This window comes from Neltuma alba, unplaced genomic scaffold (assembly GCF_004799145.2).
Source record: "Neltuma alba isolate B1F8T4 unplaced genomic scaffold, ASM479914v2 tig00011396_pilon, whole genome shotgun sequence".
NCBI classification, from domain to species: Eukaryota; Viridiplantae; Streptophyta; class Magnoliopsida; order Fabales; family Fabaceae; genus Neltuma; species Neltuma alba.
Genome location: NW_021636085.1, coordinates 915,723 through 933,767, shown reverse-complemented (window position 1 = coordinate 933,767; position 18,045 = coordinate 915,723). Strand labels below are relative to the sequence as shown.

The 18,045-nt window shown below is 32.7% G+C and overlaps 1 protein-coding gene across 5 annotated transcripts; it reads right to left on the bottom strand.

The window, feature by feature from the left end:
- Nucleotides 1-1,472: 1,472 nt before the first annotated feature.
- LOC114712792 (protein LNK1) lies at nucleotides 1,473-11,833 on the bottom strand. 5 transcript variants are annotated; one of them, XM_028897331.1, is made up of 9 exons: nucleotides 11,609-11,833; nucleotides 9,700-9,872; nucleotides 9,281-9,371; nucleotides 8,971-9,148; nucleotides 7,110-7,642; nucleotides 6,664-7,009; nucleotides 5,343-6,020; nucleotides 2,239-2,387; nucleotides 1,473-1,824 (listed from the first exon to the last, which is right to left on the bottom strand). In XM_028897331.1, exons 4-9 carry the CDS (start codon nucleotides 8,971-8,973, stop codon nucleotides 1,710-1,712), a joined length of 1,824 nt encoding a protein of 607 aa, XP_028753164.1. In that variant the 5' UTR covers nucleotides 8,974-9,148; nucleotides 9,281-9,371; nucleotides 9,700-9,872; nucleotides 11,609-11,833; the 3' UTR covers nucleotides 1,473-1,709. The 5 variants fall into 5 exon arrangements, with proteins under 5 accessions (XP_028753164.1, XP_028753166.1, XP_028753165.1 ...); XM_028897333.1 differs by having other exon boundaries at nucleotides 7,110-7,441; nucleotides 7,516-7,642; nucleotides 8,971-9,371; nucleotides 11,609-11,832; XM_028897332.1 differs by having other exon boundaries at nucleotides 9,700-9,817; nucleotides 11,609-11,802.
- Between the last annotated feature and the right edge of the window lie 6,212 nt (nucleotides 11,834-18,045).

Below are 18,045 nucleotides of genomic sequence, written 5' to 3'. Positions count from 1 at the left end.
AGCCTAAACTCGTAAAACAGCTATTATAAGCGCTGTTCTACGCAAGAGAACATCCCTAGACATGATCAAGGTCTTTAGGTTTACTGCAAAGTCGACGTGGATCGTCTTGGGCCATATGTGTCTCATTGTTTTGTGAGCAATCTTTCGTGCAAAGCAAGCCATAGGTAAGTATGGATCGCTGCGCTTTAGGCCATTTCCAAACCAAATCCGATTTGGGGTTTGTCATGCCAGTGTCAGATATTTAGCTTTTTTTTTTCGGTGAAAATATTTGGTACACAGAAGAAGTGTTTTTGAAGAAAGAAAATGAAAAATACACCTAAAAAGGACGTAAGTAACTTTGACGTATTTATATGGACATTTTAGATGAAAAGGTACTCCTCCGGTCCTTAATATAAGACCATTTAACTAATTTGATTAAATTAAGGAAGTTAAGTAAGTTAGTTAATTATAAGAAATGTTACATGTTTTTCCTCAAACACCATAATCATCTTTCTCAATACCCCCTCTTTCTTCTCTACTTGATTATGGTTGGAGGAGTATTCATAGGGGTAGTTTAAGAAAAATGATAAATATAAGAAGTGAGTCTTATATTTAGGACCAAAACTAATTCTATAATTGGGTTTATATTAAGACCGAAGGGTATTTTCCTTACTTCATGTGCACTTGGCTTCACCACAATATTCTTGAGGTGAGGCTATGGTTGCAATCTCCTTTACAAATGATGCAGGCCGTCAAAACATTGGTCTCAATTCCACGTCCGGGTAAAATCTTGCTAGTTCCTATTAAAAACTTCGTGAAATAAAACATAAGATTTTATGAAGCATGATTTTATTTAAAACTGAGGCATAAACGCCACTTTACTCGGTCTTTAATTTTTAAATTAATTTGCAAAAATGAAAGACAAGAAGAAATTTGAACATGTAATGACAAAGATGGGCACTATTAGTAAGGCCGGGAACTCAGGGCCATACCCGTCGACTCATTTAAGTCCGTTTAACCATTTAAAATGAGAGCCGCCCTCATGAATTGGGTTCTCCAAATTGTGAAAGGCTGAGCTAACCTATTTTTCCAGCTCGTGGTTGGTAAATTGTGCGCTGTACAATGGAAAGATGCCATATCTAGCACATTTCGTGGAGACTTATTTTTGGATGGAAAGAAAACTACTAACTCCAACTCTCATGTAAAATCTTATTTGATTTTTATTTTAATATTGAATAGAAAACCTCAATCTACTTCATCTCCCATATTTATACATTTTTTCTCAATATAATCCTTTAATAATAATAATTGTAGCCAATACACTTGATTAGTAAAGATATTTTAGAAAACACAACACATTTATTACAAATAACTAATTTATTTTCATAATCTCTTCAAATTAGTCAACTAACTTTATAATTAAGACTCTATGTAAAATATTAAAATATTATTATAACCACCACGTGATAAAAGGTGCCGACTGAGAAGACGAATAGATAAACAACAGTCACAAACTTTAATACAAATAAATCTGGTATACTCAATGAGCTGAAGCACGCTTAGCAGCTAACTTATATTGTGATTATCAGCAGAATATACATTAATGCCAGTGCACAGGGCTAAAAGGAAAAAAATGTAAATTAGGCGTCTCAGTAGGCCCCAAATATTAGTACATTTTCATATATACTTGAAGCTACACATTCTACACAAAAATAATGCCAAAGCTGGTATCACTTTTCACTAGGAGGCATCACTGACGAATCAGTAGGTCTGTGAAACAAAAAGTGTGCTATAGACCGATCAATAGGATTGGTATCAGTTTCCATGTCCACAAACCCAGAACACCTGAAAAAGAATTTTGTTATGCTTGGCTAAATGACTATCAACGACATTATTTTCCATGGATATGCAAAGTGTGGAAGGTTTTTTCAGAACCAACAGAGGAGTTCAACGCAGAATTCTCTGCACTCATCTTTCCCGTTACCTTGAGAAACACGTATCACCCCAACACACACAAATGGGAATAATGTAGATACTTCTCTTCAATTAGAGTCATTTGTAAAATGCTTCCCTCAACTTCGAAAATTGGAAAATTGAGAATTTATCAAAACTTAGGTCTTTCGTTTTCTCTCTCAGGCTACCCCCCCCCCCCCCAAAAAAAAAAAAAACTTCTAAGCAGCATTCCAACAGCAAGGGTAATTGCCTGGTAGTCAACAAATGTAGAAATGTAAAAAGGATTAGAAGAATGCAAACAATTACCCGCTCACATCTTGAGTCATCATCGCTTTGCAGGCCTCAATATTCTCTCCAATGCTACCGTTTCCTTTGGCATAGTTATGTCTTTGTTCAGCACTCCTAGCCAGGCGGTATAGACTGTCCCTTATGCACAGTTTGGTCCTTATGTCTAACTGCAATCCAACAATTGTTGTGTACATACAGTAATAAGTTTCATGCATGTAATCAACTTCTGAATGTCTCATCAACTCTTCTATTTTATTGAGCAAATAAAATATGAAATTAAGAATTTTACAGACTGAGGATAAATCCGATAAATATAGAAAACCTAAGTAAACAACTGAGGATATGATAAGAAAGACGATTTATCAACTTCGTAATCACGATAAACATTACACCATGGGGCAAGTAACATTTCCCTGTGGGCAAAATAAGCTTCTATGGCTTCCATTTAAAAGCTCAAATCCCCCATGGGTATCTTCACAAAATAACCCTCATTAATGGCTGGCATTAACTGGGGCAAGGCTGCTGTGCAGCAAATATGATCTCCCTTTAATTACTTAACCGGATAGAGCTACTGCACCGATTTAGCTGAGCGAATAGCATTCAGAAAATGACAAAGAAATCCCTTAATGAATTGAAAATAATAATTAATAAATACTTCATTAAAAATACTCGGGAGCCCTGAAAGCTATTTTGAGGATTGTGTTCTATATTATGTAAAAGACTTCTAAAATGAACGCCTCTTAAAGCCCATCTGTTCATGCTGCCATTTCTTCCATTATCATACTTTTCAAACGATTTCCATGGCCCATCCAAATATCAAGCGTCAATCAACTGACCAGAGCTTCACATTTAGTCTGACTAAGATAAACACAGAGATGAATTTTTTTCATCATGCCTGAAACTTACATGGCGTCCCATATTCAATTGCATTAAGAATTTTAACAGACTCCTACTAAACCATACTGATTGGCACATAAATGATAGAGAACCAAACGTGCAGTGAAAGTGTGGAATTGAATCAAGCTGATTTTATTTTTTAATATTTATTTTAGTGGGTTTAGTAGTGGTAGTGCAGCACAAGTTCAGGACCAAACAGAGTCTGTTAGGATTGGGATTATTTACTGAGTCAAATATTTCTATCAAATCTGTTATTTTCCTAAGTCGTGTTAGTGGGCCTAAATCTTAGGGAGTCATAGTTATATTTCTGATTATAAATATTGAGGCTCAATATATGTAAATGTCATCTAGAAATAAAATTAGTATTTGTTTTATGAGTGGAGATTCTCCTAAGGCTTTGTTTGGTTCAACACAGGGGAGGGGAGGGGAGGTCATTTAAAGGAAGGGGAAAAGAGGAGAAAGGAGGTCACGGGTTTTGTTAGGTTGGAGGGGACAGGAAGGGAGGAGAGATTTCTTGTTTGATTCATAAAGAAAGGGAAGAGGAGGTAATTGTAAATTAACAAATATGCCATTATCTATATATTTAGACTACTTTATTCTTTTATTACAATATTTATATCAAAATTATTATTTCTTAATTTATCGATTTCAAAAAAAACCAATTACCTCACATGTGATTAAAAAAAATAATAAAACAAAAAAAAAAAGAAATATGATAATAAGTTTAACATTCTCTCTCATTAATTTTATAATTATAATACACACGCATGTGTAATAATATATATGATATGTATATATTATATCATTATAATACACACACGTTATGATATGTATATATTAATATATATGCATGTTTGCAACCTATTTGAGATCATAATACACACACGCCATGATATATAATTATAATACACACATTGTGATATGTATATATCAATCGGTGTATATGAAAAATAATTCAATTGCTCAATACATGATATTTTTATTAGTTTCACTCTCAAAAACTGATTAAAATTATTCTCAATTTGAGTATTTTCTTCCTATTCGTTTTCAATTTATGCAAAATATAAGCCATGCATGCTACACTATTATATCAACACAACAAAGTTGGAACTTGGAACTTAATAGAAAACAATCATACAGCGTGTAAAGCCTATATATATAAATTAAGTATGCAGGCATACTGACGATTGCAAAGACTTTAGCTTTTCAAACAGCTAAGTGGTAAGTCGGTAACCTCCGTTACAGTATAATAATACTAGCCAAAAAGAGAAAGAAAGGAGAAAAAGGTTTCTAATAAGAGAGGCAAGCTTGGAATATTAAAAAACTAATATGGATAGTTTAGTCAATATTAGACATAATATTTCTCTCCCCTCCAAAAAACCCCAAATTTGGAGGGGAGCAAAAAAAGACAAATTTCTTCCCTTCCCTCCTTTTTATTTTTCCCAACCAAACACACTTATCTCATCCCCTCCTCTCTCCTTTTCTCCCCTCCCCTCAACAACCCTCCAACTAAACACACTTATCTCATCCCCTCCTCTCCCCTCTTCTCCCCTCCCCTCAACAACCCTCCAACCAAAGAGAGCCTAAGGTTTTGTTGGTTGTGAGCCAGGATTCTTACTCATTCCAATGAAGATTTTCGTTCAGCTTTATTAATTTGTGAAGTTAGATTCTGATTTCATAGTTTTATAAAGATTTTTCTTCCTTGTTTCTCCCTACCAAATTTGGATCCTATCAATAAAGCATTGGGATCAAGACAACCAACTAATGCACTAGAACTTTTAGGCTGTAAAATGTAAGTAGTAGTTTAATGTTAAACTCTTAGTAACTGATTGCACATTAAGGCCAAGGAGGACTATAGGTGTGGTGTTAACACAGTCACATGGAAAAAAATCACCGTGACATGTTAATTTCAGCTTCATAGTCTGACAGACACAAATAAAATAAAGCAGCAATATAATTTTTGATCTCTCAAGTTTGTCCTTATTTTGGTTTAGTCCCTCAATTTTCAAACTATAAGTTTTGATCCTTCAAGGGGCAAAATAGTTTAAGCTTTTATTGGATTATAGGAACCAACATTTTAAATGAAAAGAAACTTGAGGGACCAAAACCTATGATTTGAAATTTCAGAGACCAAACTAAGATGAGGGTAAACTTGAAGGACTAAAATTTGTATTAACCCTGAAACAAATGCAACCAAACATGAATACCATGGATGCATCCAATACCTGATCCATGACCAATTGCAGTTGGCGAAAGCTTGCTTCAAGTGAGATTTCATCCACTGAGCTCATTGATGAGATTTCCTGTACATTTGAGGACTCTGTTTCTTGTGAAAATCCTACACTAACTCCATCAACTTCACTGTGGCCTTCATTCTCATTTTCAAACTGATGCACTAGCTGCTGAGCTGAAACTGGACTTTGACATGGCAATGAACCTGCCATATTTTCAATTTTGAAACTCTTAGTCAATGGTTGTGCAGCATTGGGATGATATAATCTTTCTCTCTTTTCATTTGCTATCAAAGCAGCAGCCTCCAAAGAATGAGCTTGAGAGCTCTCCACATTTGAAGCATAAGATGATTCTATAAGAGAAGGAGATGGAAGGCTATTGTGTTCAGATCTGGATCCGGATGGAGCTGGAAGGAGGGCAGTATTACTTGAAAAATCAGTATACCCTGGGTGTGGCCGGTTAACATGTGTTTGTAAGCATCCTAATGAATCAGAATCATTGTTTGGTTTACGTTTCTGGATGCTAACTTGAGAACTAACTTTGCCAGAAGATGCTCCAAAAGTTTCCTTTACATCTCCATATTGCTTTAATGGAGCACAAGGATAAACAGCATTACCGTTTTCTAGGTATTCGCTTTTCCTTCTTCCTTCTGATGGCTTTGACAGTTTCCTCTGCATCAGCAAAACAAGTATATTATTTGAGATATACAAATAAAGAAACAATTTACTTCGGTTAATGGATGGCCACAATATTTACACAGCAAACCAGATGAATGCAATGGATAATAAAACATATGGGAAAAATACAGCACAAATAACTAACATGAAAACCTTGGAGAAAGAATATTTGCTTGATTGGCCCCAAATACACCCTCAATTATTACTTGTAATTCTGATTATAAGGATAATGATTAGCAGTTCATGGATAGATCACAGCATCATCATAGAATGATATAATATATATGATCTAGCACCATCATAGAATGATATAATATATATGATCTTGATTTAAATTTCTAAACCCTCAAGTTTCAAGAATCTGTGTTGTCTTTTCGCTTTGGGGGGGGGGGGGGAGGAATCAGTGTTGTCTCCAGATGGTGACATAGCTATACAATAACTTCAATAATTTAATTCACAATTTACATAAAACCAGAGGCCTAAATCAAAATTATTATATCATATGTTTCCAAAAGAACTATTACTGGAGTGTGTATTTTGAGAAATGAATCCACACAGAACCGTTGGTCCATAAGTAGAAATTCAAGAAATCATAATCGAGGTTGTAAAATGAAAAAAGAGACACATTATGACCAACCTTTTCTTTAGGCATTGAGTCATCAATGCCACCAGATTTAATGTCTGATTCACTGAGCACTGATGATGAAGCAGGGACTGAATCATCCACATCCATCCGGGTCCTCGATTTTTTATTGAACGAAGATGCTTTCTTATTGGAATCATTGATTGACAGACCACCAGTACCGGCCTTAGAGTCTGTGTCATTATCTGATGTATTTTTTAATAGGCTCGGTTCAGCTCCTGATAACTTAAATGTACATTTTGATACATCATCAGATCCATCAGTGCCGTTTGAGGAGGAAAGCCAGCAGAACTCCTCTTCATTGTTTAGACTTCCCATTCCAAAAGTAGAATCACAACTCCTGCAAATTTAAGCCATATATCATTATGATAAATAGATTAGCATTTCAGAAAATGGGAAAAGTGAGGAAATTCCATTCAAATGAAACAATTCCTCCCTACCTAAACATCCTGTCAACGTCTTCAAAGTTCCCTATATCCAGCCACCCATCATTGTCAAGAAAGCTAAGTTCATTGTCAGCTTCGGATATGTGGTTGATTGGGTATTCACACACACTATCATCTTCCACCACACACTTATCTCCGAGCACAGTGTCATCCATGCAAAGCTCACTGTCAATAGAATCTATATTGCTACTCTTATAATGATGACCTGACATCCTTGTATCATCTGATGATGGTCTTTTCACTTCTTTACATGCCTCACTATCACGTGAAGGAAAGACACCTTCACTTTGATGAGACCATGACCCCTCTTCCAGCATTATTTCTTCCTGAGTAATAGTTGGTGAGTAAAACTCTTTCTGACCGTGAGCATCATAGGTGCTTAAATCAGTACTTCTAGTACCATGAAATTCCAGACGTTGTTTCTTACTACCGTCAGCCTCTATTGCAAACTGATCCGTATGTTCATCACCAGATAAGGCCACTATATGATCATTTTCACCAAATCCATCCCACACGTTATCTTCAATCTGTGACAACAGAGGTATTTAGAAAGTAGCAAATTAGCAGGTTTTTAACAGTATCCAGGCAACACGGAGAACAATAAATTCTCAATAACCTAATAAAGAGAGAAATGAGAGATTCCAAAACGTTCAAACTCATTTTATAACTAGCTACACAAGTTTGCAGGGAAAAGAGAGGTGATCCAAACATATGAAAAACGAGGGCTTGCTGCAGCAGCAGTTTCAATTAATATAATGCTAGCAACCTCTAGTAACGGCTCATATAGATTACTCGATAATGAGTTCTGACCTCTATCACATCATGCAACTTTCCAGTAACAAACCCAGGAAATCATTGACAGCAACTAGGTTCTCACACAAATAATGCTAGTTTAGCTAAATATGACAAACCAAGCACATTCATGTAGAGTAATAGCTTCCAAAAATTTTCATAAGGAAGCAAATTGCTACTCTATCAACTTGAGATAGCAGCTATTCATTGTTTACTTAATAGTTTGAATCAACGGAGGTAAACAAAACAAGCAACTGGGGGCAAAAAAATTGAATCAAGAAAGTTCACTGGGATAGACATCGAAAGAAAGGTTTGAACCACACATCAACACATATCATATGCATTCATCTGGTTGGATAGGAACAATTGAGAAAATTTGTTACAAGACTATGGTCATGTAAGGAAAGAAAAATTGCTCAGATCATTAATCCCACTATTTCTTCGACACTTGATTGAAATTTTCCTCTTATGCAAAGGTCCAATGCGTGATGAAGTAGATTTCGTCTATATCTTTCTAGTTTCTTAAGCGAGCTCATCAAATTACTCTTGCAATAACAGATAACCCTATACTACCTCCATGCCAGCAATAAACATCGCAATTAAGCTGTAAGCATTACAATGCTCTCAAATGGGGAAAAAAATGGGACATCTCAATTCAGGAATAAAACAACATTATTATAAGCTACAAAAATGAAACATAGTGCCACAAGTTGCCACAAAGGTTTGAATTAGAATTTTGTTCAAGCTCACACGTATACAAGCTATCACCATGGTAAAGAAGCAAGGCACATAAAGCCCATAAGTTCATCTGTAATTATAAAAAATATAATCCACTTTATCTACATCAAAGGGTCTTAGAAGAACCTCAGCTACAACTCCACCTCAAGAAACCTCAACCATGTAGTTACACTATCCATATAGGGAAAATTCGAGGGAACATAACTTAAGCATGACCAGTTGACAGTTTCTTAGAAAGATAAATCTTTCAATGCAAATAAGAAGAAAAGGGAAATCATAACAAAGGGGGGGAAGGGGGGGGAAGAAATATTAAGTTTAAGTTTACCATTTAACGTGTACTGTAGCTTCACATTGACAGTAACATCAGCCACACTCACCACCAATCAACAACAAGCTATTCAAAGCGTAGTGACTCTGGAGTCTTATTAATAATTACCAAGGCATTTCTTCACCCCTAGCTCTTTTCAACTCGGATTGCGTAATAGCCTGCTTACAAGATTATGCTACAAGGACACACCAAAAGTAGATTTGTGTACGAAAGTGAAACTCAACCAGAAATAACATCTAATATGGCGATGAAAACATCAAACAAAGTTCAAAAAGTGATATCATCAATACAGTATAGAGTATTTCACATTATATGAAGGCACATTCTCCACTTATCACCAAGATCTGCCACCAACCATGGTACTGGATACTTGCCACATTTCCTCCAGCTCACCTTAACTGCTCAATGTTAACCTCATAACTTCAGGATTTGGTCACTTATATAGTAATAGAATTGATGGAATTAATGGAATTACATGGAAGAAGCCCAAAGACATGAGATTTCTAGGAGTCCATAAAAAAGAAACAACGTGCTACCAGTGCAGCTAAAATGTATCATAATTTTTCTAATATGCATAAGGCTCCGGGAATGAAGGGGGTATCTAAAAACAACAGAATTATTCAGTCAGTCCAGGAATGGTACTAATGCTCTGTATAGACAAGTGCATTCACATTAAAACACCTAATGGCAAATTCTGTAACAAAATCGAACAGAAATATATAGTACCTCAAGCATGCAGATTTTTGACATTGCTCTGAGATATTTTATCCACCATTGAACGCATACGCAACCGCTTGATCTAGTGTCATTTATCCTTTGCAATATATCTCCTCAAAATGCTTCTCTGCAGACCATATACACAAAAAAAGACATACCTCAAGTTATATGACCGCTTTTATCTGCATTGAATGTTACAGACACCAAGTGTAAATACTCGCAACTCATGCATAAATCTAGCACTGAAGCTTTAAAAATAAATGAAATCCAAAATCTACTCAACAAAAAGCGTTCATTTTTCTATGTCAATCAGCAATTGCAGGTCCTAGCAAATAATAGCCATAATCTACCATGACGACAGCAGCCATTAGTCAATTCCTTTTGAATAGAAACCTCAGAAATCGTCAGGTGTTAAAGGTTATTATGAAGTGAGTCTTGTGACCACATAATGCCTCAAATAGAACCACCATCAGATGATTAAATATAAACTTCACATAACTTTTTAAGCTTGTTACCATTCACATGACTTTCTAAGCTTGTTACTATTATTCCCCCTGGCCTTGTTTATCACTAGCATCCACTTTCCCAAATTTGAAAATTTTTATATAGAAGCACTTTATCAAATAGTAGACTACAGTACCTTTCTTTAGTTTTGCTGAAAAATTACTTGAACCTCTCCCCCATTTCCAGAATACACGTTTCAGTTCTTAAAATATAAGATTGTGCCACTATTCAGTCCAACTTGATTTTTTTTTTTTAAAGCAAAACCCAGAGAAGATCAATGCAATAAAAAAAAATTCAAAGAATTGAGAAGTTCAAAGAAGATCAATGTAATTTGTCTTCTCATCAAAAAAAAAAAAAAAAGGTTCCCAGCTACCTTTTCAGTTCAAGAATTACAATGCTTACACTTTAACATTTCAAATTTTGGAAATCACTGTTAAAGTCAGTAAACTCTCTCAACAGTCCTTCTACGAAAAATAAAGATAACCTTTTTGTGTTAATGTGCTAATTATTGAAATCATTTAAGTAATCAAAACCTACGACTACCTGGTGCTGGAAAAGAAACAAAGATAACCGTATTAATCACCTATCTAAAATAACTAAAATTCAATTTATTGTTAACTTTTAAGAAAGATCAGAAGTGTACAAGAAAAACGGTCCTCTATTTCTAAACTTTAAGCATAAACCAGAGCCCTTGGATTTTTAAAAAGTTTAATTTCTCCTTAGAAACATTATTTTTTGTGAGAATGGCTAGAAATCACCTCATAAGTAATAAAGAAATAAAAAATAAAATAGTCAATGAGCCAAACCTAAGCAATTTACGCTCGAAATGCACTAGTTTTTCCCGAGAGTACTAAACACCAACATATATTACCAATTTGATATCTAAGTTATCAAAAGATAGAACATTTAAGCTTCAAAACTTCACTTCAAAGTTCATTTCTTCTATCTTTATCTTCGTTTTTCTGTTATCTAAAGATTGGCCAGATAGTTTGCCAAGGGCAAATTGAATAAAGCTTGCTAAAGATAAGGGAGATGACTAAAAATAGATTATGCACACTGCAGAATCAGTAACAGTAATAGAATCAATCAACCCTAGCTAGCCAGGAGCAACCAAGAGAAGGAAAAAAGGTGTAAATCTCTCAGAAATGACTATTAATCTTCAATATTAGCCCATGTTTATATTTTTTTGGGAAAAAAAAGGAGAGAGAAAGAAAACCAGAAGGAGAAGAATCAAATTAATCCCAATCAGAATACTGTAAAGCTCAAACTGGAGTTGCAGATCCTTTCCTACTTTCAGCCTAACTTCTACCATCTTCAAGTAATCTCAAACCCCACAAACAAACCAGATCAAACTTGCACAGCCAAAAAGAGGGGGGAAATTGAAAAAGACTAAACTAGACATCTGCAAACATACCTGAATAACAAATTCTCCGGGAAAATCCGAAAGTTACCGAGACAAAAATCCAGCCGAGAAATCTCCAGCCACAGCACTGAAATTCACCACAACAGAAGAACGCAGTTCAGGCTCTTTCGCATCTCACAGTTAGGAATTCAATTCCTAGGGGCTTCCAGAGCTTTCTTTTTTTCTGCGGAGAAGAAAACCAGCAGACTTTTTTTTGGCTTTGTTTAAATTTTTGTTTTTTTGGTTTGTTTTTCTTGGTGGAGAATATTTTATTGTTTTTGTATAATAATAATCTAAATGAAAGGAATCACGAATGAGATGCCACGTGGCGATGAGATCATGGCGTAGGGAGGCGGATATCAGAATTCGTGGACGGGAGAGAGGCGCTCAGATCCGATCACTTACTGCGACGCTATTGGTCCACGTATGGCGCAACTAGCGGAGAGATCAACACGTAGGTGTGGGACCACTGAGAGAGGACGTTGGAATCCACGCGGTTGGCGGAGTACGTGTCATGCGCGCGGCTGCTTGTGCTCCTGCTTTGCAGAATTTAATGGTTATTAATCATAATTAATTCTTAATGTCAAACTTAAACATGGCAGCCACTAGCTTTTATTCTCTCCCCTCTCAAAAGTAATAACTGCCACTTGGTTTCTTTGTCACCATTATTCCGATTTGTCCTTTTTCCCTTCAAGTGATCTCATGATCTCATTTTCGAGGGGCCAGAGAAACAAAATATCACCCATCCTAATTTATTGCAAGTCATTTGGTACTCATACTGGCATACTAAAGAAGCCATTGAATATATTCTAGGGACCCTTCAAAGTATTTTTTTTCCACTATTTTATAGTACATTTAATATTTGTCAAATTTTTTTTATGTATCGAATATCTTAAAATATTTTTTTACATGTATCTAACATACTAAAATATTTTTTGATGTATCAAATACTAAGGCCATAAAACTACTTAAAAGTTCTAGATGCACTTGAAAAATCTTTCAAAAGTACTTGATGTGCTTTAAAATATTTTAGAATGCTAAATATATCCGAAAAAATATTTTACAATACTGAATGTACCTTAATCTTATGTGTTAAATCAATAAAGTTTTTCAAGTTTGCCGCTATTTCTTTCTTTATATTTACAAATCATTCTTATATTTCTTTTTCTTCACTCTTTCCAACATAGATTAAACAGGATTAAAAGTGCAAAAAATAATAATTAATAACTCTATAAGTAACTTATATTGGGAACCAAACTTCTTTCCCATAAATGACTTATAATGGGACCACGACTAGTATAGAAATTAGCTGGGAAGTTGATTTTAGTCTTAAAATCTTATTTCACTTTTTTATATTATATTTATCAATTTTTTCAAATTAATTTATTTAACTTGCAAAACTCATACTTCCTGTAGTCTTTATTACATGAACCGACTAATTAATTCACAGATACTAATAAAAACCGATAAACTAAGAAAAAACAAGTACACTGACAATAACACAATGGAGAGATAGGAAAAGGAAAAAAACGAAGGCTAGACGGTGGAGATGGGATGAGGCAGCGGAACAAATAGGGAAAATGTAAGAGGGATTAAGGTAATGGAAACTAAGGACCCATTTAGAATAATTTATAGATAATTTTTAAATTATAATTTACGAAATACGAAGTAAGTATATGAAAAAAAATGTGTTTTAACTTATATAAAACGTACTCATGAGTGAGTTCTATCGTGATCCCAAATAAGACCTACGAAAAGAAAAGACGGAAAACAAAGTTGAGAAACAAATAAGGTGAAAGTTGGTAAAGATGGAAGGCAGTAAGAAAGAACAATAGAAAAATAGACCAATTACAATAAAATTCAAAAAAAATAATAATTATAAAATAAGTATCAAAAGTTATCATTTTTTATTTTAAAACTTGTCATTACACATAATACTTATATTATTATTAGAAATTTTTAATAATTATTTTTTTAAAAACTTGATTGTAATTCTCCCTCATTTAAAAACAGAGATGCAGAAAACTAAGAAGACTAACTAAGATCAAGAGACGCTAAAAGGGCCCTTTTTTTTCCAAAAGTACTTTCATCCTAAGAGAAAACTCTTCCCATTTACCAATATGGTTTTTAATATAAATTACTTGTAGCATATTTCAGAATACCAAAAAAAAACTAAATTGTTAAAAAATTTTAATTTTATCTTTATTAAAGATTTTTCCCCCTCTCTATTTACAAATCATCCGCTTGTCTTTTTATTTTTTCTCTCTTTCTAATAAAAATTAAATAAGAATAAAATATAAAATAAACATTAAATATCCTATAAATGATTTAGGTGTAGAATCAAAACTTCCTTTAAAAAAAATGACTGATGTTTAGAATGATACTTACTTGGAAGATCCTCAAATGATGACTAAAGCAGTGGAAACCAAAAACAGTGACAAGAGACAAAGAACGAGGAGGCGGTGAAGACGATGGGGAATTAGATGCGGGTGTGAAGCAAGGGACAACAATTGAAGTCAATACGAACAGAAGGTGAAGGAATCATGAAGTTAGAGCCACATGAACTAAACGTGGTAACTTCAATGTCAAGTTAAAACTTTTAATTAGAGTTTAATTCCGGAAATAAAATTTGAGGAACACACTTTCATTAGTCAATCATTGGCCATACGTTCCCAAATTTTATGATATTCTCCAATAGAATCCGAATCTAATGAAGTTTTATCTTGTAAAATTTATAAAATTCTAATACTTCCAATTATATATATATATTCTAAATATAAAATTCTAATATAATCTGTTACTTACATTCATTTTTCCCCCTAAAGTAATATCATGATAATTGCATGTGTTAAATAGTTTCTATTCTAATACATATAATTAGAAGTATATTTTAGAAAAGACAATATTCATTTATAACAAATAAATAATTTAAATATTTTTTAAATATTTATAAATTAGTTATCTAGCTTTTATATTTAAAATCAGAGGTAGTATATATCTTTCTGACTAAAGTATTTTGATTTTTGAACATATTTCATGGAAATTACAAAGAAGAGCGTGAAATTTCATTAACTGTCTTAAATTTTAATAAATTGGGGGTCAAAATGTACATACAATGTGATTTATATTAAGAGCAAAAAATATTTTCCCTGCCAAATTACCAAAAAACCATATTTGCCCTCCCTCATAATAAGAGGAATAAACTTTTAATCAAACTACGTAATATCCATAAGTCACATTAAAATATAATTTATCTAGGTCAACTTAAGCAAACTAATGTGAATAATAAAACTCTCCTAATAAATATTGACATAATTGCAGATATGAATTTTATCGTGTGTGCAATAATACAAAAGAAAAACTTATCAAAAAAATAATAGAACAAAAAACATTTTACACTGATCCTAAACATATCCAATGTAAAGAGTAATCTAATGTCTTGAAAAATATTTCAAACTCCAGTTAGCTTTGTAATAAAGTAGTAAAAAGAGATAAATATGTAAATAAGTTTAATAATTTAAATAACCATCTATACTAGTTGTTTTGTTAACGGGTGTAGAAAGTGTTTTAAAGTCTATAATATCTGTACAACAACGACTGTAAAAATACTTTTTTTATGAGTTATAATATAAATTTTGACATAACTATATATATAAATTTTACTTTGTATTCTACACAAGTCATCATGAATATAATTGGTGTATAGGAGGTAATTTATTTTTTAGAAAAATATTTAAAAATTTTTACGCAAATCAAAAGGTAAATTAGTCTCATATTTTATTTATGAAAATATCGTCAATTACATTATTTATACTGTCCCATATATAACAAGTTAAAACCCATCGTGAAAGGCCTTTTCTCCCTTCTCAAATAGCAGTGATATAATATATATATATATACTACCTCCGGTCCTAATTATAAGAGCCATTTGACTAATTTGAAGAGATTAAAGAAGTAAGTTGAGTTAGTTATTTGTCCTAAATAGGTGTTATCTTTCCTAAAATATCCTTGCTAATCAAGTGTATTGACTAGAACTATTATTGTTAGAATGGCTACTTTGGAAAAATATATATATAAATATGAGAGACAAAGTGGATTGGGGTCTTATATTTAGGACCAAGATAAAAGTCAAACAGGATCTTATATTAAGGACCGGAGGTAGTATATATATATGTATGTATGTATGTATATGTAAACATAGGATATAAACAATTTGATACCCACTTTACAGTAGACAGAGGACCATGTATGAGGATTCTTTCCAACATTAGTTACGTGGAATTCCACCAAGTAAAAATATCTACCCACGAAAAGGCAATTGTGGAAACAACATTTTTTCTTTGTTAAAAAAAAAAATCTCAATGGCTTATTAGCAGTCCGAATCATATGAGAAACTTTTTTATTTATCTTGTACAAAAAAAAGTTCGTTCCTAAATATAAATTACTTATAGAGTAATTAATGAGTTTTTTTAATTTTACCCCTATTGATTTAATAAACACAAAGAGAGATAAAGTAAATAGGTGAGGGGAAATATAAAATATATTTTTATTACTCTTTCTCTAATAAGGAAAAATATGAAAAAAAAAATTATCTATTTAATGCAAATCTTTTACTGTTTTGAGGTACACGTGACTTATAAATAAAAATAGAATGGTACAAATAAGCTAATCTAGTTTACTGGAGTAAATACAAGCCTTTTTAGCTTAAAAGGAAAATTTTCTTTTATTTATTAATTTAAAATGTTAGTGAGGGGTTATTTGCTTTTTTCTGTCTTCTTTTTTTGTTTTTGTAGAAAGTGATATTTATTTAATGGGGAGATAAATGAAATCATTTTTGTCCACGTTGCCATGACACAGCAACTTTAATATGAGTAATCAGCAAGCAAGGGAGGAATCTGTACAAATCCCTCACTTGTTTTAAATAAAACCATTTTGTTTTAATCTCAAATCTCATGCCATTTTATGATCCTTTTATTAATAACATGCCTTGAATTCGATGAAGTGCTAATTCGTGCGTGCAATCGACTCCTTTCTCCGCTTATATGAAAACGGCTTCGTGGTCCCTCTCATTATTTTAAATAGAGAAAACACCTTTTTTTTATTTTTAATTTGGTATATATGTTTTTCTCTATTAATTAAATTATTTAATTTTGCTTTATTAATGCCGTTAGCTTGTATAACTTGGTGCTAGCAAAGTAAAGATTTAATTAAAATACAAAAAAATATAGGTACTAAATTAAAAATTAAGAAAAAGTATAAGTACTCTTAAAATGGTTTTTCGAGAATATTATATCATATGATCCTTATATTTTACTCCTCTAGTCCTATTTATAGAGTAAAGAGAGAAGATTTTTTTTTTATCTTATTTATAAGTCACTTCATTAAATTTTTACGATGAATGTACTATATTGTTTTTTATTTATTATAGTATAGATAGTTATTTTTTTTAAAAGTGTATATATTAAATAGGGGTAAAGTTGAAAATTTACTATATTTTAATGAAGAGTTAATGTAGTTTAAGATTTTTCTTAATTTACGTGAAACAAATTGAAAATATCTTATAAATAGGACTATAGGAGTACTTATGTATCAAATGTGAATTTGATAAAACTTAAGAAGTATGTGCTCTTAGAATCATTTCAAATATCGTACTTGGAAGTCATGTGACTACCAAAGCACCAACGTGAAAATGTTCAATTTTTTTTCTACCTAATCCAACCACTTAATAAATTATAATTAAGGTTATGTGCAAACTACAATGCACTTAACTTTTTTTTTTTTTTAAATCTAACTTCACGACCAAGTTACCTCAAAAGCAACACAATGAACCCCACAGATGAGTTGCGTGATCGGTCTCATCACTTAACTAATTAATAGGTTTAGTGGTTTACGCATTGCTGGGATGAGAGGCAAAGTCTCTGTCTAATCACATGCTACCAAATTATTAGGTTTCTTATAATTCTTGCAGCATTTTTCCTCTTCTCAACTTCGATAGAATCTTCATCTCATAAAAGAAACAATCACACACGCGCGCGCAATATTTTTATAATAAAAATGATAATATAAATATTACAGACATCAAATATATCTTTTTGTTTTTTCAATGGCAAAAATATAAAAATTCACGTGGATCACCAAACAAGGTCTTAGAAATGTCAATTCTTCAAACCTTAACAATTTATATAAAACATTAATAGTAGTCTATAGAAAGTAGTCTCTCTACTTAAAAAAAGATTGACTTTCTAGAAAAGAAACATATCTTCATACAAAGAAAAATTATGGAATGGTCATGTGAGACCAATTCATGATAAGAATAAAATAAAACATGAATTATAAGCACAGAACTTCATGAAATTGGTCCTACATCTCTAAGCAAAATGGGGAACTACATGAGATTTTGAGGGGGGAAAAACAAGGAAAGAACTTTGCTCCATGATCCATGGATCACC

Excerpts from the sequence above, each read along its gene's own strand:
- LOC114712792 (XM_028897329.1), bottom strand. The coding sequence starts at position 9,723 with ATGTCAAAAATCTGCATGCTTGAG. Across the intron at positions 7,643-9,699 it reads CAAAAATCTGCATGCTTGAG|ATTGAAGATAACGTGTGGGA; the intron begins GTACTATATATT and ends CTGTTGTCACAG. Across the intron at positions 6,021-6,663 it reads ACTCAATGCCTAAAGAAAAG|AGGAAACTGTCAAAGCCATC; the intron begins GTTGGTCATAAT and ends TTGCTGATGCAG.